General features: G+C 39.8%; 2 protein-coding genes across 2 annotated transcripts; both read right to left on the bottom strand.

Annotated features, from left to right (window-relative positions):
- Positions 1-1,836: 1,836 nt before the first annotated feature.
- si:ch73-362m14.4 (actin-binding protein WASF3) lies at positions 1,837-18,777 on the bottom strand. Its single transcript, XM_058414765.1, has 9 exons — positions 18,572-18,777; positions 9,787-9,925; positions 8,253-8,387; positions 7,966-8,119; positions 5,927-6,044; positions 5,005-5,180; positions 4,638-4,889; positions 3,911-4,296; positions 1,837-3,266 (listed from the first exon to the last, which is right to left on the bottom strand). The coding sequence occupies exons 2-9, from the start codon at positions 9,917-9,919 to the stop codon at positions 3,109-3,111; spliced, it is 1,512 nt and encodes a 503-aa protein (XP_058270748.1). The 5' UTR covers positions 9,920-9,925; positions 18,572-18,777; the 3' UTR covers positions 1,837-3,108.
- Positions 18,778-21,977: 3,200 nt separating this feature from the next.
- Positions 21,978-25,757, bottom strand: LOC131369190 (5-hydroxytryptamine receptor 2C). Its single transcript, XM_058415670.1, has 3 exons — positions 25,439-25,757; positions 23,129-23,329; positions 21,978-22,798 (listed from the first exon to the last, which is right to left on the bottom strand). The coding sequence occupies exons 1-3, from the start codon at positions 25,755-25,757 to the stop codon at positions 21,978-21,980; spliced, it is 1,341 nt and encodes a 446-aa protein (XP_058271653.1).
- Between the last annotated feature and the right edge of the window lie 1,283 nt (positions 25,758-27,040).

Below are 27,040 nucleotides of genomic sequence, written 5' to 3' on the forward strand. Positions count from 1 at the left end.
TATAATCCCGCTCTCTGTGTTTATAATGATTTATAATCCCACTCTCTGTGTTTATAATGATTTATAATCCCACTCTCTGTGTTTATAATGATTTATAATCCCACTCTCTGTGTTTATAATGATTTATAATCCCACTCTCTGGTGTTTATAATGATTTATAATCCCACTCTCTGTGTTTATAATGATTTATAATACCACTCTCTGGTGTTTATAATGATTTATAATCCCACTCTCTGTGTTTATAATGATTTATAATCCCACTCTCTGTGTTTATAATGATTTATAATCCCACTCTCTAGTGTTTATAATGATTTATAATCCACTCTCTGGTGTTTATAATGATTTATAATCCCACTCTCTGTGTTTATAATGATTTATAATCCCACTCTCTGTGTTTATAATGATTTACAATCCCACTCTCTGGTGTTTATAATGATTTATAATCCCACTCTCTAGTGTTTATAATGATTTATAATCCACTCTCTGGTGTTTATAATGATTTATAATCCCACTCTCTGTGTTTATAATGATTTATAATCCCACTCTCTGTGTTTATAATGATTTACAATCCCACTCTCTGGTGTTTATAATGATTTATAATCCCACTCTCTGGTGTTTATAATGATTTATAATCCCACTCTCTGTGTTTATAATGATTTATAATACCACTCTCTGGTGTTTATAATGATTTATAATCCCACTCTCTGTGTTTATAATGATTTATAATCCCACTCTCTGTGTTTATAATGATTTATAATCCCACTCTCTAGTGTTTATAATGATTTATAATCCACTCTCTGGTGTTTATAATGATTTATAATCCCACTCTCTGTGTTTATAATGATTTATAATCCCACTCTCTGTGTTTATAATGATTTACAATCCCACTCTCTGGTGTTTATAATGATTTATAATCCCACTCTCTGTGTTTATAATGATTTATAATCCCACTCTCTGTGTTTATAATGATTTATAATCCCACTCTCTGTGTTTATAATAATTTATAATCCCACTCTCTGTCTTTATAATGATTTATAATCCCACTCTCTGTGTTTATAATGATTTATAATCCCACTCTATGTGTTTATAATGATTTATAATCCCACTCTCTGTGTTTATAATGATTTATTAGCCCACTCTCTGGTGTTTATAATGGTTTATAATCCCACTCTTTGTTGTTTATAATGATTTATAATCCCACTCTCTAGTGTTTATAATGATTTATAAGCCCACTCTCTGGTGTTTATAATGGTTTATAATCCCACTCTTTGTTGTTTATAATGGTTTATAATCCCACTCTTTGTTGTTTATAATGATTTATAATCCCACTCTCTAGTGTTTATAATGATTTATAAGCCCACTCTCTGGTGTTTATAATGGTTTATAATCCCACTCTTTGTTGTTTATAATGGTTTATAATCCCACTCTTTGTTGTTTATAATGATTTATAATCCCACTCTCTGTGTTTATAATGATTTATAAGCCCACTCTCTGGTGTTTATAATGGTTTATAATCCCACTCTTTGTTGTTTATAATGATTTATAATCCCACTCACCAATGTCATCCAGATGAAGATGTGAGAGGTTTCCTTTTAACTCTGGTTCCTGTCAAGGTTTCTTCCTCATATCATCTCAGGGACTTTTTCTTTCCCCACCATCTCTGACTCACTCATTAAGGATAAATTTAAAGCTGGATTTCTGTGCAGCTGCTTTGTGAAAAGGTTCTTGTTAAAAGTTATAAATATTTTCATTGTCAATTTATTTTGACTAAACAAAAACTTTAACGTGTTTAAATCACCAGCTGATTAAAAAAAAAAAGACGTGAAGAATCTTCCATAACATCATTTGCTCTGTTTTATTAATTACGCACACATGCATATGATCTGTATTTGTTGTATGTGATAAATATAACATTTTATACTTAGATACCCAAATTCATCTTACAAGCAGTGTTACAAAAAATCTATACAATAAATTGTAAAACACATTAATAATGTAGTTATAAATTACATCTGGTAAAGACGGATCACGACAGCATCAGCCTAGTCCAGCTGCAGGATTATTTAGTAATGTATACATCTAACATCTGGCGCTTTGGAACAGATATCACATATACTTTAGACTTTAATAACTCACTCTCTTCCAAGACACACACACACACACACACTTCCTCAGTCTTCTCTATACACAATCCATAACTTAACACCATCTTTAATCATTAATATCACTGAAAGAAAATAAAAACAAGGGTTTTCCGGTTCAAAATGTCCATAATCATCCATTAAAAGGTTTAACAAGTCACTAAGTTAGCATCAATACTCACCACAACACTGTCAACAAGTAAACAAAGTGACCAATGAAATATCTGATGACTGAGTTGTGGAACATGTCATCGAGCAGCGGTGGATCTCACCATAGGTGACTGCTGAGCATCTGTTATAATAATAATAATAATAATAATAATAATAATAATAATAATAATTAATAATAATAATAATAATATAAATATACTGATAGGATCACATACGCAGACACAGAGACTCCTGGAGAGATTCGCAGTGGAAGCAGTGCTCTATCATGCTTCTTATCTTTTTTATAAAGCTAATACAGGTGTGTTTATATACAGTATACAATATGTATCACTGCTAAATGGATGTTTTGGTGAAGAAATGTGTTACACCTTTATAATAATTCTCTGGACAAATATCAAAAAAACCTGAATCAAAAGCACACGACAGGTAAAGAATTTCTTGGCAACTTTGACGGAACAAACATACAGTATATTGTATTATGAAGTTTACACTGTATGATAGATTTCTGTGTTTACATACGATGTAAACGTTACCAACTTCTATTTTCTATTTCTTTTATCCCTCTCATTCCTTCCATCCTCACCTTCCCTCTGCCTTTCCACACCTCCGTTCTATTGCACGCTCCCTTCTTTCTGTCACTCAGTCCTGCTTTATCTCCACTGCGCTTTTTCCTGCTCTTTTTTTGTACAGTTGATAATAAATCTGTCTGTCTGTCTGTCTGTATGACGAGAGTGTGTGTTCTGGTGCAGGAACATAGCAGCGGTGTGTACAGCGCGTGATGGATCAGTTTGTCTCCTCAGTCAGACCATTCGTTCTCCTCCGGCTCCGAGTCCTCATCTGATTCGCTGTACTCCACAGCGATGCGGCGAGACAAAATGGTGGCCACGTCGTTACCCACCGGCTCCTTCTTTGCTTCCTGCTCTCTCTGTTCCTGGACTTTACGCAGCTGGATACCTGGTGAGGAGATGAAGAAAGAAAGAAACAAACAAACAAACAGAAATAAATTTATAATATCTATAATATTTATTATAACAACTAATATCTAATCTGTTTAGATGTCTACTTTGGGAACACAATGTATACCTGCTCCTTCATGCAATTATCCAACCAGCCAATCATGTGGCAGAGCTTCAGTTACTCTTACTACACGACTGAACAAACATCAGAATGGGAAAAATTCTCAGTGACTGTGAGTGAAGCATCTCAGGATGTACATTAAAATGTCTGGTGATCGAATGAAGGTGATTTTTCGGAAAAAAAAACAACAACCTGCTTTTTCAAATATTGAACATGGCAGGTGACCTCCACTATCTAAAGACACCTTAAAGCAGCAGTATGTAACTTTAAGGGGATTTGGAGGCACCATGAACTGAAATAATTTTGAACAGAACTGAATGGTGGATTGGGCAGATCTCTCTGAGCAGATTTTCCTCATACATATTTATAGAGCTTATTTATAGAGCTTTAAACTTCCACACTGTGTTTGTACCATCTAAACAGCAAAATAAGACATTTCCCAGTACTTCCATGACAGATATTTTGCTTTGGCCAGCATGTAGGGACAAACAGCAGCAGTTCCCTTCGCTCTGAACGCTCACCTCTGCGGATGGCAGCCAGCAGGTCGCTGCGAGCGTCGCTTATGGGTATCAGGGGCACTGTGCCCTTCCTGGGCAATGTGCCCTCTCCGGATGGATGAGCAGCAGCTCTGGCAGGGGATGGAGCGTGTGTGGGGGGGCCTGGAGGTGGAGGGGGCGGGGCAACTGGAGGACCTCCACCGCTCACAGGGTGGGAAGGAGACGAGACGTAAGCTGAGGGTGGTGCAGGTGGAGGAGACGGGCTGTAGGAGCGGGACAGAGCTGACACCGTCCCCGGGGCCAGAGCCGGAGGTACAGTGGTGCTGTCGAAGGCTGTCTGAGCCGAGGGGATTATTGGGGGAGGAGGAGGAGGAGCAGGAGGAATAAAATGTTCCTGCATCTGATGGCCACTGGAGGGGAGAAATATAAAACAGGTTAAATTTGTAGAATCAAAAATAAAAAATTAATGGTACATTACTGTGCATGACTTCTGATGTCAACATTATATTATATTATATTATATTATATTATATTATATTATATTATATTATATTATATTATATTATATTATATTATATTATATTATATTATATTATATTATATTATAGAAGATCCTCATCCACACACTTACTTACACGCACAACTTATTAAAAAGAAAGGAATCATTAAAGGAATATAAGTGCAATAGCATGTTTTAAAGGGTCACATTTCAAAAGAACAAAAGCAGTCCTGAGAAGAGCTTTGCCTCTACCTGTAATCTTTGGCAGCAGAAGGTCGGGGGCCATTAAGGGAGGGGTCAAGGGGTGGGGCTCCATGATGCTGCTGCACACGGCCCAAAGAGTGCTGACGTGTGCTGGCAGAAGCGGAGGCAGGGGGTCGATATGCACGGTCCAGTGACTGAGTCTGGGTGGGGCCGATCTCCTTCCCATCACCTCCTGCGCCACCTGCATCCTGAGGATGGCTGGGGCTGGTGGGGTATGAGTGTTCATCCGACATTCCAGACCTGCATGCGGAGAGGAGTGTTACAGAGGAACGAAAAGAAAGAACATTGTCTTAGTCATGAAATATCAGCTATTTGCTAAATCACAGCACTACATATATCACTGGAAATGTCGGACCTGTCCGGAGATAAGGAGCCTTCAGACGAGATGCCGTGGTACGGAGATGGCGTGAGGCGAGTGTCTGGACGGAACTCCTTGTCGTAAGCCATCATGTTCCACTCCTGCCGTCGGTTTCGAGCCTTCCGTACCTTCTTCACTTCACGAGTCGGATCTTCAAGGTGTTTCTGCTCTTGCTAACATTGACACAACAAGGAATATGTTACACGATTCCAACAGGATCATGTGACCATATAGTTAAAGTTCTCCTGATATCAAAACTTGGGTTTCAGGGCTTCCAGTTTCGTAAGGAAATACGTCAACATACATAATTGAATCAAGAAGCTATTTAATGAGGACTTTAACGGAGTTCATTCTGCTGATTGTGTCATTGAGGTTAAGCTTCACTAAAACACTCAGTGACTCACAAACAAAGCGCTTTATGAGCCAGTTTCAGCCCACAGATCAGCTGCGTAGAAAAATCAGCAGAATGAGACGCTGCTGACGCGCCATCTGCGCTTGTCAAAGATGCAGTCGAGCCATAACGGGGACGACATGGCATTTAGAAGCTTCCAAGACAAACTTTATTAAAGATAAGACTAGCTGACTTCTGTGTGAAAGTTTCTGATAAACAAGCTTCTTTTATTTTTCCTCTCTCTCTCTCTCTCTCTCTCCTATTCTAACTCGTGCTTTTTCTCCTCACTCTGTTAGCTGAGCTAGCATCAAAATATAGACATGACTGTAGAGAGGATCAGAGAGCTGTTAAAGACAAATAGGGCAGAAACCCTGACACAGATAATGGCAAGTTACATGCAGAGAGAGAGCAAGAGAGAGAGCGAGAGAGAGAGAGAGAGAGAGAGAGAGAGAGAGAGAGGAAAAATCCTGGGACACATGACAAATTACACACACATGTGTACAAACACACACACACACACACACACACCTTCTGCCTTCTCTTTTCCTTTCTCTTGTTCTCTGTGGCCTGCAGCATTTTCTCCTTCCAGAGGTTAAAGAAGTAGGAGGGATCAGTATAAAACTTGAGGCCATCCTTCTTGTCGTCTCTGTAACGTAGTGAACTCAGGCTGCATATTACTCAAAACATTAGCACACTTCACCACTGTGGAACCCTGAACAGACAAAATTCTTCCACAGACAGAAATCTGATAAAGGCTTCTGCAGTTCCTTAATTCAATAAGTGGGCGGAGCTTCATCACTCTTGTAGCTCCTGTATCAGAAATGTAATAAATCATACCTTGATAATAATAATAATGGTACGGTGACTCTGCGTTTATTAATTCACATCACACAGACATGCATTCATTCCTAAATAATTCGTAAAATACATGAATAGAATAGAAGGAGAGGGAATAAGCCCCTCTCACTGAGACAGCAGTGTGGATTTTACTCTCTTGTCTCTTAAGGCATCGTCAGGATTCAGACTCAATGAATAATAACTACAAAAACAACTCCGGCTACAAAAATTCCTCTGGTAAACTGTGTGGATATAACAAGTGATTTGTTTGTATTCAGTCTTTTTTTAATAATTACGAACTGATGACAAGCAGCTAATGTGATGTCGCATCTTTTCTTCTTCTTCTTCTTTCGGCTTTTCCCTTCAGGGGTGGCCACAGCAAATCATCTCTCTCCACCTATCACTATCTTCTGCATCCTCAACACTTGCGCCCACTAGCTTCATATCCTCATTTATTACATCCATATACCTCCTCTTTGGCCTTCCTCTTTGCCTCCTGCCTGGCAGCTCCATGTCCAACATTCTCCTACCGATATACTCACTCTCCCTCCTCTGGACATGTCCAAACCATCTTAATCAGGCCTCCCTAACTTTCTCAGCCAAACGTCCAACATGAGCTGTCTCTCTGATGTACTTGTTCCTAATCCTGTCCAACCGTGCCACTCCCAAAGAGAACCTCAACATCTTCAGCTTTGCTACCTCCAGCTCTGACTCCTGTCTCTTCCTCAGTGACACTGCTTCTAAACAATGCAGCATGGCCGGTCTCACCACTGTCCTGTACACCTTCCCCTTGATTCTCACTGATATTTTTCTATCACACAGAACTCCCGATACCTTTCTCCACCCATTCCAACCTGCCTGCACTCACCTCTTTACCTCTTTCCCACACTCTCCATTACTCTGGACTGTTGACCTGAAGTACTTAAACTCCTGTACCTTCTTCACCTCTTCACCCTGTAATCTTACTGTTCCACTTCCCTCCCGTTCCTTCACACACATGTACTCAGTCTTACTACGACTGAATTTCATTCCTCTTCTCTCCAGCACAAACCTCCACCTCTCCAGGTTTTCCTCCACTTGCTCCCTGCTCTCACTACAGATCACAATGTCATCTGCAAACATCATTGTCCAAGGAGACTCCTGTCTGACCTCCTCTGACAACTCGTCCCTCAGGAAGGGGCACAGAGCCGATCCCTGATGCAGTTCCACCTCCAATTTGAACTCCTCTGTCTGACCTACAGCACACTTCACCACTGTCCTGCTTCTCTCATACATGTCCTGCACCACTCAGACATACTTCTCTGCTACTCCTGACTTCCTCATACAGTACCACAGCTCTTCTCTTGGCACCCTGTCATACGCTTTCTCCAAGTCTACAAACACACAGTGCAACTCTCTCTGATGTCGCATCGTTTAATTTTTTTAATTAAAAAATTTTCTTCTTTTTCAGTCATAAATATTTATTTGTTTGTTTGTTGGTTTGTAAATAAATACAGCTCATCTCTAGCCTTAGAACAGAAAGGTGATCTGTGCACTTTACTGGTGATTAGTGTTCATCAGTATAAAAATGTAGGTACAAAGATAACGACAGACATTTTTGTAAATCTAGTGAGAATTTTTAGCTCAGTGTGAGCTTCGAAAAACTTTTATAGAACTTGAGCAGAAATTTGTTGCTGTGGTGGTAAAATACTGGGAGCAGGTGAGCGAGTGGAATGCAGCTGTTAACACACCTGTACGGAGTGAGGATGTTGAGAGGAGGAGGCTTGTCACAGCGCTGGTACATCTCCATCACTGAGTTGAGGATGGAGTTCCTGGAGACCACCTGTTGGTCCTGGATGGTGGAGCTCTTGAATGCCTTCCTCATGTTGATATCCTGCAGAGACACTGAGAAACACAGACACCAGCAAACGGTTCGACTTTAATGACGTTACATCCCATTTTTTTCTTTCAAACACGAATATGATTCAAATGAGAATAGTATTTGAGAGAAATTAATTTAAAAATCTTTAATACTCACCTTCTTCAACTGTGGAGTCGAGCTGCGTGACCTTCACTGCCAGAAGATCCACCTTCTCCTGCAGGCTGTTCATACGCATGTAGAAGCTGTTAGCTTCATTAAACAGCTCTCCGAAGATGTCCTCTGCATGTCTACCTACATGGATATAAACACACACACACACACACAAAAAGTATGTGTAACTGATATACTACAATATTTCACTGACCTCTCGTATATTACGTTATATTATATACAGTGAAAATGTCATCCATGTGAGCATTACACAACTGACGGAAAAGGATTATAATTATATTATATTGAAAATGTTCTGTTATGCTATTGCAGAAAGTCCAGCACTAGTGGAGTTTCTGTGATTGCAGTTTCTATGGTGTGATTATTACTCTCAGAATACCAATATCACACATAATGATTTATAATCCCACATTCAGAGTTTATAACAATTTATAATCCTACTTTCAGTGTTTATAATAATTTATATTCCTACTTTCAGTGTTTATAATGATTTATAACCCCACTCTCTGTATTTATAATGATTTATAATCCCACTCTCTGTGTTTATAATGATTTATAATCCCACTCTCTGGTGTTTATAATGATTTATAATCCCACACTTTGTGTTTATAATGATTTATAATCCAACTCTCTGTGTTTATAATGATTTATAATCCCGCACTTTGTGTTTATAATGATTTATAATCCCACTCTTGCTGTTTATAATGATTTATAATACCACTCTCTGTGTTTATAACAATTTATAATCCCACTCTCTGTATTTATAATGATTTATAATCCCACTCTCTGTGTTTATAATGATTTATAATCCCACTCTCTGTGTTTATAATGATTTATAATCCCACTCTCTGTGTTTATAATGATTTATAATCCCACTCTCCGGTGTTTATAATGATTTATAATCCCACTCTATGTGTTTATAATGATTTATAATCCCACTCTCTGTGTTTATAATGATTTATAATCCCACTCTATGTGTTTATAATGATTTATAATCCCACTCTATGTGTTTATAATGATTTATAATCCCACTCTCTGTGTTTATAATGATTTATAATCCCACTGTCTGTGTTTATAATGATTTATAATCCCACTCTCTGTGTTTATAATGATTTATAATCCCACTCTCTGCGTTTATAATGATTTATAATCCCACTCTGTATTTATCATGATTTATAATCCCACTCTCTGGTGTTTATAATGATTTTAATCCTCTCTGGTTTCTTCCTCATGTTGTCTCAGGGAGTTTTTCCTTCATCACCGTCACCTCTGACTCACTCATTAGGGATAGATTTTATATCTGGATTTCTGTGAAGCTGCTGTATGCCAATGTTCATAATTAAAACACTATATAAACAAAATGTACTGAATGGAATGGAATCAGATGCGATCACTTTCCTGTCTTTTTTAAGGTTATTGGGTGATTAAATCAGTATCAGAGTTGTATCACACTTGTATTGTGAAAGCAGCTCAGGATTGTACATCCTGAGTGTTGTGAATGCTGTGAAACGGTGCTTACTGAGTCCGCCCAGCTGTTTGATTATGGCAGCGAGAGTGCTGTTGGTCACACACTCCAGCTCACTGGTCACACCTTCAGGCAGCGCTCCCCGACACAGGTGCCGGGGCTCAATGCTCCGCTTCACCAGTGGCATGGCTGCCTGGATCACACACACACACACACACACACATAACCGAGGTGTTAAACTTAAATAAGGAAATGAATGTTTCAAACCTTTCCTTCTCCATCACCACCCACAGGGATGTCTTAGATGTCAGAGGATTGTAGGGATGTGGCATCTGAAGCCATTCCTTAAACCATCATGGCTTATACAAACCTCCTCCACAAGTCCGATCTACTTCTGGTTACCATAGCAGCAGTGCCTCCTGCCACAAGGGCTGTCATGGTAACTGGTTCTCATAGCTACACTCTGTGATTTTTCTACCTCATTCTACTGAACTGTGATGGTGAGAAAGCTGAGGGTCTGGAATCTTTGATCAGGAAAATAATCCTAATGTGTTTAACTCTGATTCCTGACCCTATGTATCACAGATATTCCCATAAAAGAAGTGCAGTGTTCATCAGAAAAGGAGAGAATTTTACAGGACATACAAGGTCAAGCATCGTGCTATACTGCACCAGGTGTGTGTGTGTGCGCACTACAAAAAATATGCTAACAGGTAAAAATATCTTGAATTTGCAGAATATCAAAATAATCCACTGAGATAAAAATGATATATAAATAACTGTATATTTTTTGTTTATATCTCGTGCTCTACACGTTACACTCCTCACACTCTCGGTATTGAAGCTCTGTATTGTGTGATTTTTCTCAGTACACACTGTTAACTCCTGACTTTAGACACACTGCATTTAAATACATCTGATATTTTTCTTTATTAGATTATTTAAAAATAAATAAATAAATAAAATTAAATAAAAACTAATTTTAGATCATTTTGCTAAGCATTTTTTTTTAAATTATGTGCTAAGAGGTCTAGACCATCCATCCATCCAACCATTTTCTATACCCAATTTATTCCTAATTAGGGTCACGGGGATCTGCTGGAGCCTATCCCAGCACACACTGGCCGAAAGGCAGGGGTACACCCTGGACAGGTCACCAGTCCATCACAGGGCCACACATACTGTATAGACAGACAACCACACACACTGACACTCACTCCTATGGGCAATTTAGAATTACCAGAGATCTAGACCATTTTAAGTTTAAATGTGTATAAATACTGATTATTTTCCCTTTTGCTGTTCCAGCATGACTGCACTAGAACCCTAACTCTATCCACTAATTCTGTGTAAATGCAACAGGTTTAGCCGTCGCGCTATCTATGGAATCTTTGCCCTTAACTTAGCAACCAAAGCTCACTGCTAACACGCGTTACATGGGGAGGAACTGTTAGCTGTAAATATATAATAAAAACTATAATTATCTATTAAACTCTGGATTTTATCAGATTGTATTTCTTTACTTTGTTTTTGAGCTAAAACAGGAACCTGAGAGACATTTATATGTTAACTTTTTCTTCAAACATCCACAAAATTGCACTATACTAGTCTGTAAAACTTATTTTCCCAGGATGCTTTTCACCTTAATGCTTTTACTGGACTAATATTTAGTGAGGAAAATGATTTAATAAAAAGCTAACACACTCACAGGTTCTGTTTTCCCGGATGCTGTGAATGAGAATTTCCAATTATTTATTTACATTGTCACCATGGAAACAGCTACTGATTCACAAGAGGATGTTGAGATTCAACAGAATCGAGATGTCTGAAGGGAGCAGATTTTAAAGAAATAGAACTTTCAGCTGGGAGAATATTCCACTGCAGAACCGTTTCAGACAGGAAGTGTATGTATCTCACACTCCATAATAGCATCACACATCATAGCACACACGTCCTCCTGAGGGCGAGTCAGTAACCAGTAAGAGCTCGAAAAAGAATAAAAAATTTGTGTGTGTGTGTGCGTGTGTTTAGACAGGGTTCATTCTATCAGCCCTGGACTGCTCAGGCCATCACCATGGCAACGTGCCAGGGGTCTTCCCTCATGCTCCAGCACTCTGGTGAAGTGGAGGCCGTAACTGAACCTCTGTCTCTCTCTCTCTCTCTCTCTCTCTCTCTCTCTCACTGAACAGAAAGCTCCATCACAGTGATCACATTCCACTACAGAAATCTTACAGATGCACACAAACAGCCGTCCCTCATAGCTTACCTCTCAAGCTTCTCATCAGCATACAGAGAGATTAAATATTATATAGATATAAACACATCTGCAATACAAACTGTTATATAATACATTATTCTGTCCATACAATGCCCCAGTCTCTCTGTGTGGTGTTGCTTATCAGCCTAGGATTGCTGTTTACACTATATTGTGTGCCAGAACAAATAGTTTATTATGAATAGTATCAAAAATAAAAGTTATAATAATAAATTATCATGACAAAACTACTAAAACACACACACTCTCTCTTGGCTTTTTTACAGTTACAATATTATTACAGTTTTGTATTTACAGATGTTACTCATATGTTGTGTAACGGTTATTAATTTCAGTGTAGATTAGCTTGTAGTCTGGTATAAATACTGAGTTAAATACCTCCTAGTGAGCACATTTTAAAGGACTACAGCGTTCTGTGAGAGCTGATATTAATTCCAGTCTGTTTGAGTTAGGAATTATGTAATGCAGTAGGAAGCTACAGATTATTGTTCCTGAAAGCCAGGACGCTAAGGGTCTGGTTAAATAAATACAACACTATAATATTAATCTGTATGTCAAAGAACGGAGAATGAAACCACTTCATTTCTACTCCTGCACAGCAAGTTCCTGTGGCATTAAACAAGACCAAAAAGTGCTAAGATTAGATAAATAGCGAAGACACAATGACTGTGCAGAGTTTACTCAGGCTTCGGTTTCATCTCACCTTATACAAACATGCCCTGGACAGATTATCCAGTATACACTGGCCCTCAGAGTGAATGAGTGTGTGTGTGTGGGTGTGTATTTCTGTCTCATGCCCACTATTCCCAGGATCCACTGTGACCTGATCAGGACAAAGTGCTTACTGAAGATTGATGAATGAATGGATGGACAGAAGGATGGGCGGATGGAGGGACAGACATATGGATGAATGATGTTTGAAGGTCCCTGAAATGATCTGTATTTGCATATTTGCTGAACTGAACTTTTCAGGAAACTCGATGTTAAAAGTAAAATCTCGTCCCTGCATCTAACCAGTGGAGTAAGAAAAACCAGTGGACTCTATGAATGCTATCTCTAACTGGACTAGATCCGGTCACATGACCACACTTCACTGAAATTAAACCCAGACAAAATAATGAAGTGGAAGTTGGGTAACTGGTCCATGATCTACTTTAGTGCCTCTGACTGAGAAACAAACCCTGACAAACCCAGTTTTATCAACAATCTGGAAATTTATCTTAAAGTATGAGTATATAAAAATGGAGTGTATGTTAGTGTATGTATTTTCATCTTCAGTGTCCTACACAACTAATCACAGATTCAAAACCATATCACTGCACCATCAGAAGAAACTGTTCATTTACACTTCTACAGAGGAATGAACACTGAAACTGAAACACTGGCCAATATTCACAACTCTGAAACTCTAAGACTAAACAATCCAGTTATTATTATATTATCATTTTAGAAGACATTTCTAGGATAAATTAGGTGATTCTTAATTAAAATAAATATATACAAGAACACATATAAGGTGACTTTTGATGAAGATTTAAATAATACATTAATACTAACAAAGTATATAATATACACCGACCAGGCATAACATTATGACCACCTGCCTTATATTGGTGTCGGTCCCCCTTTTGCTGCCAGAACAGCCCTGACCCATCATGCACTGTGTATTCTGAGACCTTTCTGTCAGAACCAGAATTAAATTCTTCAGCAATTTGAGCAACAGTAGCTCGTCTGTTGGATCGGATCACACGGGCCAGCCTTCACTCCCCACGTGCATCAATGATCCTTGGCCTCCCATGACCCTGTCACCGGTTCACCACTGTTCCTTCCTTGGACCACCTTTGAGAGATACTGACCACTGCAGACCAGGAACACCCCACAAGAGCTGCAGTTTTGGAGATGCTCTGATCCAGTCGTCTAGCCATCACAATTTGGCCCTTGTCAAACTCACTCAAATCCTTACTCTTGTCCATTTTTCCTGCTTCTAACACATCAACTTTGAGGACAAAATGTTCACTTGCTGCCTAATATATCCCACCCGCTAACAGGTGCCATGATGAGGAGATCATCAGTGTCATTCACTTCACCTGTCACTGCTCATAATGTTATGCCTGATCGTTGTATAACTATTTACCATTGAAAAGAAGAACAAAAATATTTTGCAATTTTAAGATTAATTATAAAATGAGAATGTCTGATGTGTTTCTGTTTGTAATTAGAATTATTTCATTAAAAAAAACTTATCATGATCAATATCACAATATTAATATAATATTATTATATTATTCATCTTATTATATCGCTCAGCTCTAAACGTTTATTTTCCTCATTTTTTTCTCGGTAAATTTGAAGTGTTTTCTGGTAGTCCTACAGTAGTTATATTAATCTCTGTAGTATTTAATCATTAGGCATGTGTTCTCTCACACTGCTGTAGAACGAGCTGCTGCTATATTACTGAATGACTGGTGTACATGAGCAGGAGATGTTAATTATAATAATTATGTTAATAATTTATTATTCTTAATCAATTGATGTACATTTGGAGTAAAAGTGCACACACACACACACACATACACATACACCACCTCCACAGCCTCTATCTCTGCATAGATAGAGAGAGAGAGAGAGAGAGAGAGATAAAGAGAAAGAAGAGAAAGAGAGATGTAAAGAGTGAGAGAGAGAGAGAGAGAGAGAGAGAGAGAGATAAAGAGAAAGCAGAGAAAGAGAGAAGTAAAGAGAGAGAGAGAGAGAGAGAGAGAGAGAGAGAGAGAGAGCGCTCCTCAGTAACATCTTAGCTACAGTATAAAGAGACACTGCTTAGCTCCATGTACAATAGCGGTGTTTGATTATAATCCCAGTCCTGGACACTGGAGTAGAAAAGAAACGCTGGGGTCAGTGGCACGATGTCCTTCCTGTTGGGGGAATTTGAGTCACTGGCATTTCCCTTCAGTGGAATATGGAGAGAAGTCGTTGTGTTCTAGTAAAAATAATCATCAGCAGAAACCCGAATGAGCTCATAAGATCCGTGGCTGTCACAAGAGCAGCTTTGATGGCTATTTAAAACTCCATTCAGTAACGACACATAACACACGCCACACAGGACATGGCTCTGAGAGAGCTGCTCTTTTATCAGAACACAGTATTTCTAAAAGCACTTCTGTTCTGGGAATCTGAGTCGAGCTGAGCTAAGAGACACGTTAGCATGTGTTTTAGCAAAGCGCTAACTGACTGACTCCTGGTCATTATGCTACTATTACACATACATTTATTCCGCATTGAGAAAACCCAATGACTGAAGGAAAAGGAGACTGTGGATTGGGTGCAAACATTGTGGATAAACAGTGTAAACACTTAGTAACAGCTTTTACAAACATTATTTGGGAAAAAATGAGAACCAAAAGCAAAAAATGAAGAACATTTTTCATTCGTTTTTCATTTTTCTTTCATTGAACACAACTGAATCACTCTGAATTGTTCCAGAATTAAAACTTTTTTATTCTTTTTTAATTTTTAATTTTCTTTTTCTGTGTAGAGTTTGCATGTGCGCCGGGTACTCCACAGCCCAAAAACATGTACATTAGGTTAATTGGTAATTCTAAATTGCCCATAGGAGTGAGTGTGAGTGTGTGTGGTTGTCTGTCTATATGTGTGGCGCTGTGTTGGACTGACAACCTGTCCAGGGTGTACCCCTGCCTTTCACCCAATGTGTGCTGGGATAGGCTCCAGCAGACCCCTGTGACCCTAATTAGGAATAAAGCGGGTATAGACAATGGATGGATGGATGTATAGGATGTTGTTGCAGGAAAATCTGTACTTCTTCCTATAATTCTACAGCAACATATCCCACTGCAAGCTCTAAAAATATTCTGAATAAATACACGATTCTGGTTCAGCGTTCGATCATATTTATGCTCGCACCTTCTCATAAGCAACAGATATCAGGTGAAACGTTAGTAAGAGCTGTTTCATTTCTTGAAGCAGTTTCCTGCTCAAGATGAAGAAAGCTGAAGCAGGAGCAAAAAAAAGCTTTCTGAACAAATAAATCTTTTACAGACAAAATCATCTGAACAGATCAAAGGCAAGAAGCAAGAAATCTACAGACAAAGGAAGTAGGAAGACATGCGCAGTCTTTCTCCTAGCGTTGGAAAACAGATGTATCTCTAAAGGCAATGTTTTTGGCCTGTTTTCAGCAGCTGCACTCAGTGTGAATGTTATGGATGACGGCTGGATGATGTCACTGCTGTCTGCTGATTTCATGTGACGGTGGTTTGAGTCCAGAGTAAAAACAGTCGAGCAACTGACTGCAGCTGGCATGCAGAACATCGAGCACTTTCACCTTCTTCTTCTCCTTCTTCATCAACCCTGCCTCTGATTAATCTGATCTCTGAGGGCATTTCTAAGCCGTGCTCAGATATAGGCTTGATCGAATTCTCATTGTGTTACCATGAATTATTGATGACGGCTACACCATACCGTTTGTAGCGTCTGTGCAGCCGTGAATTTATCAACAGGAGAACCCGCTTCATTATTAATGAATATAAAAGTACATTAATCCTTCAAGAAAGATTCGTCACAGTTAAAAGTAGAGCAATACGAGACACCTGTTGGTTTGTCCAACATAAATCAGCTGAGATTAAGGCAAATAAAGGAGAAAGAATAGAGGTGCGAAGATAGAGCTTTGAAGCTGACAAACGTATATGAATATTAGTTTCATATATTTAAATTCTCTATAGATCGTAATTTTTGAAATTTTTTTTGTGGCATTTAATAACTATATTTTTTACAAAACATATAATTCTAAATGACATATTTTGAGATTTTAAAAAATCAGAACCTTGAAAACAAAACGCAGTCGTGAAGCAGAGTTAAGAGGAGTCAAAACATAAGATATGACCCATAATCTTCTTCTTCTTTCGGCTTTTCCCTTCAGGGGTGGCCACAGCGAATCATCTCTCTCCACCTATCACTATCTTCTGCATTCTCAACACTTGCACCCACTAGCTTCATATCCTCATTTATTACATCCATATACCTCCTCTTTGTCCTTTCTCTTTGCCTCCTGCCTGACAGCTCCATGTCCAACATTCTCCTACCAATATACTCACTCTCCCTCCTCTGAACATGTCCAAACCATCTTAATTAGTCCTCCTTAACTTTGTCCCCCAAACGTCCAACATGAGCTATCCCTCTGATGTACTCGTTCCTAATCCTGTCCAACCGTGTCACTCCCAAAGAGAACCTCAACATCTTCAGCTCTGCTACCTCCAGCTCTGCCTCCTGTCTCTTCCTCAGTGACTCTGTCTCTAAACCATACAGCATGGCCGGTCTCACCACTGTAGATATGAGCCATAATGTTCTACTGAAATAGCTCAATTCACATAAAGAAGCTAACTTTAGCTGGGTGCCTGCTAATAATTATCAGCAAGTTAATGTAAGCATAGCCTCCCTAGCTAGGATATTAGAAGCTACATAGTTGCGCTGGACATCGAGTGTTTAACATCACTGTAGTTATTTGAGTAGAGGTTAGATATGTTTTTTACATATCTAGAGATATGTAAAAGAGTCTGATTTTCCCTAGCACTTCACTTTTCACCTAATTTACATAAAATCTGGATGCTTGTAGATTTGTAATCCGGCATTTGATTTTTTTTCCATCCATCCATCCATCCATTTTCTATAACCGCTTTATTCCTAATTAGGGTCACGGGATAAAGCACACATTGGGCTAAAGGCAGGGGTACACCCTGGACAGGTCACCAGTCCATCACAGGGCCACACAGATAGACAGACAACCACACACACACTCACTCCTATGGGCAATTTAGAATTACCAATCAACCTAATGTACATGTTTTTGGACTGTGGGAGGAAACTGGAGTACCCGGAGTACACCCACGCAGGCACAGGGAGAACATGCAAACTCCACACAGAAAGGCCCCTGCCTGTTCAAACCCGGGATTCGAACCCAGTACCTTCTTACTGTGAGGCAACAATGCTTTGATTTTTTTTATTGAAAAAAAAGTAATATATTGTATTTTTTGTTTTTAAGGACAAATCTCCCACAGAGTACAAAACTAGTACAAAACAAATAAAAGCCTCAGGTGAAAAAAACTGTAATGTCAGATGTTCAAAATGTAGTTTATATTAAGTACTTCTATTAGCTTGGATTAGTATAAGTGTTTACTCAACACTGTGGAGCAGATTACACTGGGAGTGTTAATGTAGTGCTGTGGTGTTGATTTAACACTGGGGACTATGATGATGATGATGATGATGATAATGATGATGATGTTATACTGGTGTTAATTACCATTACGTCACTCATTTTACGATACAGTCCAGCATAGCTGGGGCACTACTCTCGGACACGTTTACACACCCCCGATATTTTAGCACTTATGACGTCATATACAATTGAAACGCGCTCAATATAAATACTCCGAATTCGGTTTGAAATCGATGAGCCATGCCGTACATTTGTGTAGTCGGTGACAGACAGCAGAGTGATGCACTGACCGAAAAACACGGATTTATTTTTTTGTGATTAAAATGTCTCTCACTCACCAGCAGCGGTGATGCTCTCCTCCCTCTCTGCCCTTACTCCCGCAGCAGGTTTGGGCTTAAATACAGCTCACGAGCCGTCAGCTTTACAGATCTGCGCCATGGTTATGGTGTGGTGTAGGAGACGGTGCTGAGGATGAGGAGGAGATCAGGAGCGGCTGTACCGAGATTCAGATGGAGGAGGCGCGCCTCCTCCGCGTGCACGCGCGCGCGTTTCCTTGGCAGCAAGCGCACCGCAGCAGAGACGCCACGGCGCATGCGTGTAACTCGTCGACCACCACCCAGCGAGTTGGGTACGCGCGCGCGCGCTGAGGGAAAACATAACATGATTGAACTGTTCTGGTTTAGTTTTAGCTTTAAGATTTATTATTAACAGACTGTTTACTGAACAGATTAATGTTATGGCTTGTGGTGTGACAGGACTTCCCCTTTCAGTTAATTTGTCATGGTTTGCAAAGCGGATGATCCTCTTGTGGACCCTGGAAAGAACCAGAATGATTCATTTGGGGTTCACTGTAGACACATTCAGATGGAAAAGCAGCTCCATTCAGGCATCATGTGGGAGACAGGATCATGCCAAAACCTCTCACAGCACACATTCCTGAATAAATTAAGCTGTTTTCTCAAAACCATGACTGATTAGCAATCTTGGCCCAAAGAACCTGTGTATAAACTTCAAGAGTGACCGGAGAGAAAATGAATGAAACTCATGTTGCTCTCATTACAGTACCAGAGTACAGGGTTCACTATAAATAAACTTTTTGAGTAATTAAATCATAGTACTGTTAGTTGTAACCATTTAACCGCCTTCAGTGTAAAGCTAGAGAGCTAGCTAATGAACCCAGCAACCCTAACTGGCTGCTAATGGCTGCTTTTCTCAGTGAGCTAGCTCAAAATGTGTTTTTCAAATATAAAGCACGATCAGATAAGTTTGGTAGAAACAAACCTACAATTAGTAGAAACACTCATTGTAGAGTTGTATAAAAGATAATTTGTAAATCAATTACTTCAGGTAGTTTTTCACAAGATTTTCCTCAACATTTCGTTTACATGTACTGTTAATCTGGTGAATTATTCCTGTAATTATTACTGTGAATGGTTGTCTTCTTTACACAACTTAATACTGAACATTTTTAACAAAAATTCTAAAATGAAGGTGTGTTGTGGTATCTGGCACCAAGATGTTAGCAGCAGATCCTTTAAGTCCTGTAAGTTGCGAGGTTTGGCCCCCATGGATCGGACTCATTTGTCCAGCACATCCCACAGATGCTCGATTGGATTGAGATCTGGGGAATTTGGAGGATAAGTCAACACCTCAAACTCGTTGTTGTGATCATCAAACCATTCCTGGATAATTTTTGCTTTGTGGCACAGTGTATTATCCTGCTGAAAGAGGACACAGCCATCAGGGAATACTGTTTCCATGAAAGTGTGTACATGGTCTGCAACAATACTTAGGTAGGTGCATCCTGGTGCCATGTGTTCCCCAGGTAAGCGACGCACACACACCTGGCCATCCACGTGATGTAAAAGAAAACGTGATTCATCAGACCAGGTCACCTTCTTCCATTGCTCCGTGGTCCAGTTCTGATGCTCACGTGTCCAATGATGAGTGAGTGAGTTAGCTCAAAATGTGTTTTTCAAATATAAAGCATTATCAGCTTAGTTTGGTAGAAACAAACCTACAATTAGTAGAGACACTAATTGTAGATTTGCATAAAAAATAATTAGCAAGTCAATTACTTCAGGTAGTTTTTCACAAGGTTTTCTTCAACATTTCCTTTACATGTACTGTCACTCAGTTAAATTATTCCTGCAATTGTTACTGTGGATTGTTGTCTTATTTACCCAACATAATCCTGAACATTTTTAACAATAATTCTAACATTTCAATTGTTTACAGTGGGAACATGAAGGATTTTTAGCACTGAGCTGGAAAATGCCACAGGGAACATGGGTAAGTTTGAGTGGCCTTCCTGTGAGTCCTTCAGCTAAAAGCTCAGACCCTGGCAACACATCAAGTCAGGATGAAGTATTCGTACACAGTTCCTTTTCAGAGGAACAGTCATTGTACCGAGGAACTCTGGCACCAGTATGTCTGGGTGATTTGTCCAATATAATAATGGGTATGAACAAAGCACTTAGAGCTATATTGCATTTATGCAGCTTTTTTTTTCAATCACTACCATAGAACTGGGGCAGCATGGTGGTGGTGGTGCAGTGGGTGGAGTTACTGCCTCAAAACTACAGGCACCAGGGTTCGATCCTGAGCTCTGGTTACTGTTCACTTTCACTTATTCCTTCCATGTCTGTGTGGATTTTGCATCCACTCCACTTTCCTCCTACCTACCAAAACATGCTGGGAGCTGAACTGGTTTCACTTAACGGTCTGAATGAGGATAAGAATGTACGTGATGCAGTGTGATGAACTGGATAACCTCTTTGTGGAATTGTACAAAAACACACAGTTCACCTTATGTTATAATGCAGAAAGCACAGCCTTCAATACACATCCTTGCATTTAATTAATACAGATATTGCTAGGGTGCAAGTTCTAACCAACTTAAAGGTACAGGAATGATTATTGAATCCCAGGCCAAAAATAAAGTAGCTTCAGTGAGTCATCCTGATCCTGATTATTTTGTAATAGTAAGTTACATTCGACTGTGTCAGGGAATTGGATGGACGTAAGAAATTGTGGTGCATAGAAAAAGTTGGCTACAGCAAGAGTCGGTTGCCAGTCAGGAGCTTAAAGTAGTAGAGTGTAAAGAAATCAGACAAGGAAGCCAGAGTCTAATTCAATATTATTATTAAAAGAAAAATGATTCCTGATGTCATTCTGTTTACACTTTCGTAAAAGTCTTTTTAGGATTTCTAAGACGAAAATGTATTAGGCATTGTTTAGCATCAGTAGTGTCACAACATAATCAAAAAGTTTACATCATCCTGCTATCAGGAGTGAAGTTGAAGGATGTTATTTAGCATCCATGTATGATGCCTTTTACACATTTCTTAAATTTTACATCAGTCATCCTGTTCGGCTGATGTAAAATATGCCCTGTTTATGATGACGTATACCAAGAGATAGGATATATAGAGAAAAGAACAGTGGACCTCAACAGAACTGTGTAAAATGCTAATTCTCCTGTTCTGGATGAGTACTTCTCTTTCATACCTGGATTAAAACTCTAGAACAAATTGGTTGTAAGCAATCATTTACATAATAAAAAATAAAAAAAACAAACATATAATATCAATTACTTAACTAAAGTTATTATTAATCGTATGTCACCATAAAAAAGCTACAAATGCAATGCTTAATTAAAAGGCTTTGAAAATATATCTCAGTTAAAACAAATGAAGTAGACTCATAACAGAGGAGAAGGTACAAGATCTCGGATTTTACCAGTCAAACTCTACTGATGTTATCTGTGGAGCTAGCAAAACTACTAGCATCTTCTTTTAGAATCTCGCCTTGTTTGTGTCCCCGATTGGAGCCACTGAATCCTGAAGTGAAGCTCCTCTCACACAGAACAGGGGTGGGTGTAACAGAATAAACCTGACAGGCGGAGTTGCTGAGCACACCTTTAGCCTTTTCACGATAGATACAGCGCAGGTAACAGGAGAAGGCATGGCGATAGTTCTTGTTGAATAGGGTGTAGATGAGCGGGTTGACTCCGGAGGAAACGTAGCCCAACCATACGAAAATGTCCATTAGTCTGAGTAAGCATTCACTGCATCCATCCTGGCACGTGGCAATCAACACATTGGTGACAAAAAACGGACACCACATGACCAGGAAAAGGAAAAAGACCACACCCAAGACTTGAGAGGCTCTGCGTTCATTCTGGATGGCCTGAGCCATGCGCCGTTTCCCTTGACCTCGTGAACCTGTGCACTCACGTACCCTCAGTGGAGGACTCAGGTGCTGCAACACTCTTTTGATTGGGGAATTAGAAAGAGAGGATGGGTCGTCACTCAGGAGGCTGGGTTGAGGGGATGGCTGCTTGGTGTTAGTGCAGTTCCTGTGCTCAGTGGAGAAGGTGGCCAGATGCTGCTGGAGCACCCGCATGGTCAGGAAGTAGCAGACAACCATGATCATGAGGGGGAGGAAGAACACCACAGAGGAACCCACAAGCATGAAGCGAGGCTCAGTGAGGACACAACGGCCATTCACCAGGACCTTCTGCTCATCCTGCAGGCTGATCACAGGGATGGGCAATGAGATGACTGGAAGAGCAAGAGCATATGGAATCAGAGGAAGGTACACTAACTCAAATAACTTCTCTGTACCACCATGGAGAGCTGAAAAGAATCAAATAATCGAAGCTTGAGGTTGAGCGACTACAACAGCAGAAAATCACATCATGCTCAACTTCTGTCCCAGAACAGGAATCTGAGGACACAGTGGGCACAGACTCACCCAAACTGGACAGATGGAAATTGCATTAGGTCCAGGGGATGTTTTGGTGATCCAGTGCCCACGGTGCCCAAAATGGAGCAACCTGTTAAGACACATGCATTGCACTAAGCTTTGATAGATAACACACACACACTTACTCATAGAGATGGTCCAGACTGCAGTGATCTTGGTCATGGCCCTGTAGGGGGAGTTGGTGCGGCTGTGTTGGATGGGGCTGCGGATGCCGACGTAGCGGTCCAAAGAAATGGCACAGAGGTGCATGATGGAGGCAGTGCAGAGGAACACATCCAGGAAGATCCACATGGGGCACAACACATGGGGCAGAGGCCACGAGTAATCTGGATACAGGCAGGTAAAATACGTGTAGAAAACTAGGATCGGTTTTTGTATTTTAAGTCTATTCAGGTTGATGTATGGACATATGTGTTTAGAATACAGAGTATTCAAAATGAGATGAAATGATCATACATTCCAAGAAATGTGTTAAAGAGGTAAGCATGTGATATGCAGTAAGCATAAAGAGGTAAGAGGCAGGGAACAAAACAAAGATCGGTAGATAGTCAGTGAAGTTTATTTATCATTTGCAGAGAAAATCCGCAAATGATAAATAAATGAAAGCTGCTTTAAGACAATGTCCATTGTTAAAAGTGCTATACAAATAAATTGGATATGATGGAAAAATAGAAATGATTATGAGGCTCAGGTAAATTGCTTTAGAAACACACACACACCAAACTGGAAACTGTATAATATGAATAAAATTATTATAATTAATTAATATGCAGTATATACACAGATCAGCCATAACATTATGACCACCTCTCGTCAACACCTCAAACTCATTGTTGTGATTATCAAACCATTCCTGAACCATTTTAGCTTTGTGGCACGGAACATTATGCTGCTGAAAGAGTCCACAGCCATCAGGGAATACCATTTCCATGAAAGGGTGTACATGGTCTGCAACAATCCTTAGGTAGGTGGTACGTGCCAAAGTAACATACACATGGATGGCAGGACCCAAGGTTTCCCAGCAGAACATTGCCCAAAGCATGACACTGCCTCCCCCGGCTTGCCTTCTTCCTATAGTGCATCCTGGTGCCATGTGTTCCACAGGTAAGTGGCACACAAGGACCTGGCCATCCACGTGATATAAAAGAAAACATCATTCGTCAGACCAGGCCACCTTCTTTCATTGCTCCATGGTCCAGTTCTGATGCTCACGTGTCCATTGTTGCCACTGTCAGCGGTGCACAGGGGTCAGCATGGGCACCCTGACTGGTCTGCAGCTATGCAGCCCCATATGCAACAAACTGTGATGCACTGTGTATTCTGACACCTTTCTATCAGAACCAGTATTAATTTCTTCGGAAATCTGAGCAACAGTAGCTCGTCTGTTGGATCGGATCACACGGGCCAGCCTTCGCTTCCGATGTGCATCAATGATCCTTGGGTGCCCATGACCTTGTCACTGGTTCACCACTATTCCTTCCTCAGACCACTTTTGATAGATACTGACCACTGCAGACCGGGAACACCCCAAAAGAGCTGCAGTTTTGGAGATGCTCTGATCCAGTCGTCTCGCCATCACAATTTGGCCCTTCATCAAACTCACTCAAATCATTACGCTTTCCCATTTTTCCTGCTTCTAACACATCAACTTTGAGGACAAAATGTTCACTTGCTGCCTAATATATCCCACCCACTAACAGGTGCCATGATGAGGAGATAATCATTGTTATTCACGTCACCTCTCACTGCTCATAATGTTATGCCTGATTGGTGTATGTAAGCAAAGAATGAGGGAACAAGATGATGTATACAACACAAAAAAAGCGTTGCACTAAAGAAAAATGTAAAGTGGCCATGTGGCAATGACAAATAACCTGTAATCCTCATAAAGGGAATAGTTTGATACTGGACAGATGGGATTCTATTTCATATTTTCAAGGTGTATAAATGGAGAAAAGATTTCTATCAGTGTACTCACTTAGTGTCCATGGAGATTAAGCGTAAAGTAATCTGTTAGTGTCCAGATATAATGAATCCCATATCACTTATTTTCACCTCTGCTGCAGTTGAATAGTCTAATCACTTAGAGACAAATACAATTACTTGTTCAAATAATAAAAGGGGATATTTCAGTGCTCAAGACTAATGTAGTGACCCGACACATACAGAGCTGTCCACTTTCCCTACTTAAATTTATTGTTGTGAATAATCTTACCACAGGGTTTGTACAAACTGAGATTACAGCTTAGTGTCAACATAGTTGCAATAAACCCACACACACACACACAAACACACAATAAACACAACCTTTCTCAACAAATCACATTTATTTATGATTCTTTTTTATTTAAGTGCCAAGCAGGTTAAACCGACATTATTCATTCATTCTTCAAACTCAAACCACTGAATATAAAATCAATAAATAAGGAACTCACTATAGAGAATGTTGATAAGTGATACCGGCATGACCAAGATTCCCACCAGCAGGTCCGCTACTGCCAGCGAGCGCAGGAAAAAGTTGGTGGCATTGTGCAGCTTCTTCTCCAAGGATACTGCCAGTATTACCAAAATATTCCCACCAACGGTGAAGAAGATGATGACCAGAATGACCAAAGCAGGCCAGTTCTTTCCTTTACTTGTGCAAGTGGTTATCAGTCCTGAATAGTTGGATCCAGAATGGTTCTGGTTGTTGGGATAAACACAGTGTAATGAAGCCATAGTTAAACTACAATACAGTCTTCCAGGAGTCAGCATTTCAGTGCTTTGGGCTCCAGGTGAGTTCAGGTTAGAGTTCTGCTTGGCTGGGAGGAGCTTCATATTCAGAATCAGTTTAAAAGCTAAGCAAGCAGAGGTTGGAAGAGAAAACACACACACACACACACATACACATGGCTATTTACAAAGGAACTAACACAAAGTGTTCATGCCTGCAGTTAGAAAGTAATACTCTGAATTTAATATACATGTGTAAACTAAATGAGAGCTATATCTGATTAATCTCTAAATCATGACCACTTCTGTTCCATTTATTTAGCATGCATATTTTGAGTAGCCTTGACATTCCTCAAGTTAGTTACAGGCATGGAGCTGGAGGTCTGGTTAGGAAAACAGATATAAAGTTGAGAAGAGTCAAGCTTCTGAAGATGGAGGTACTGAGGAGCAAGTGGAAGGTGATGGAGGGTCTGCAGAAAGAGTGGGAAAAGAAGAGGAGAGGAACGAGTCAGATAACAGAAAGATGTGTATGTTATGAATACAAGAGGATGGAGAAATAAATGAAAGCACCAATCATCATGGAGATAGTTTGGAATATAAGTACAGAAGCTCATGCTTGCTGTGGAGAAAAAAAGAAGAAGCTGCACTGAGGATTAAGGATGTCTGGGGAAAAGAAGTCAAACAATGCAAATGCTTTTTGGAGAAGAAGAGCAGGAGAGGAGCTGGAGAAAGTACAGCAAAGGCTATGAGAAACAAACCTAATGAGAAAAATGGGAGAGCTTAAGAATGAAAATAGAAGATGGAAATCCTTCAGGAGAAAACCTGTGAGGAATAAAGGACAAACTGAAAGAAGCTGACTGACTTCCAGATACTGAACATACATCTGATCTGAGGCCAGGAAGATCTGGGAGGAGATGGAAGCTCTGGAAAAAGATGAATTAAAAATGTCTACAAGATATTATCTCACAATTTTGAAAAACACAGCTGTCACAGCTGTGAAATATTAATTTGCAGCTGTGAGATGAGAAAGGTACGATTGCTGGAAAAAGGCTGTATGTGAAAATAACTTACACGAAAAAAAAACTGCAAGATCCATCCATCCATTTTCTATACCCGCTTTATGCCTAATTAGGGTCACGGGGATCTGCTGGAGCCTATCCCAGCACACATTGGGCGAAAGGCAGGGGTACACCCTGGACAGGTCACTAGTCCATCATGGGGCCACATATAGACAAACAACCACTCACAGGCAATTTAGAATTACCAATCAACCTAATGTACATGTTTTTGGACTGTGGGAGGAAACCAGAGTACCCAGAGTAAAC

Source organism: Hemibagrus wyckioides, linkage group LG18 (assembly GCF_019097595.1).
Source record: "Hemibagrus wyckioides isolate EC202008001 linkage group LG18, SWU_Hwy_1.0, whole genome shotgun sequence".
NCBI lineage: Eukaryota > Metazoa > Chordata > Actinopteri > Siluriformes > Bagridae > Hemibagrus > Hemibagrus wyckioides.

Excerpts from the sequence above, each read along its gene's own strand:
- LOC131369190 (XM_058415670.1), bottom strand. The coding sequence starts at position 25,757 with ATGCTGACTCCTGGAAGACTGTATTGTAGTTTAACTATGGCTTCATTA. Across the intron at positions 23,330-25,438 it reads ACTTATCAACATTCTCTATA|ATTACTCGTGGCCTCTGCCC; the intron begins GTGAGTTCCTTA and ends GCCTGTATCCAG. Across the intron at positions 22,799-23,128 it reads AGTCTGGACCATCTCTATGA|TCATCTCATTGCCCATCCCT; the intron begins GTAAGTGTGTGT and ends TTGCTCTTCCAG.
- si:ch73-362m14.4 (XM_058414765.1), bottom strand. The coding sequence starts at position 9,919 with ATGCCACTGGTGAAGCGGAGCATTGAGCCCCGGCACCTGTGTCGGGGA. Across the intron at positions 6,045-7,965 it reads AACATCCTCACTCCGTACAG|AGACGACAAGAAGGATGGCC; the intron begins GTGTGTTAACAG and ends ACTACGTTACAG. Across the intron at positions 4,890-5,004 it reads GGCTCCTTATCTCCGGACAG|GTCTGGAATGTCGGATGAAC; the intron begins GTCCGACATTTC and ends CTCCGCATGCAG.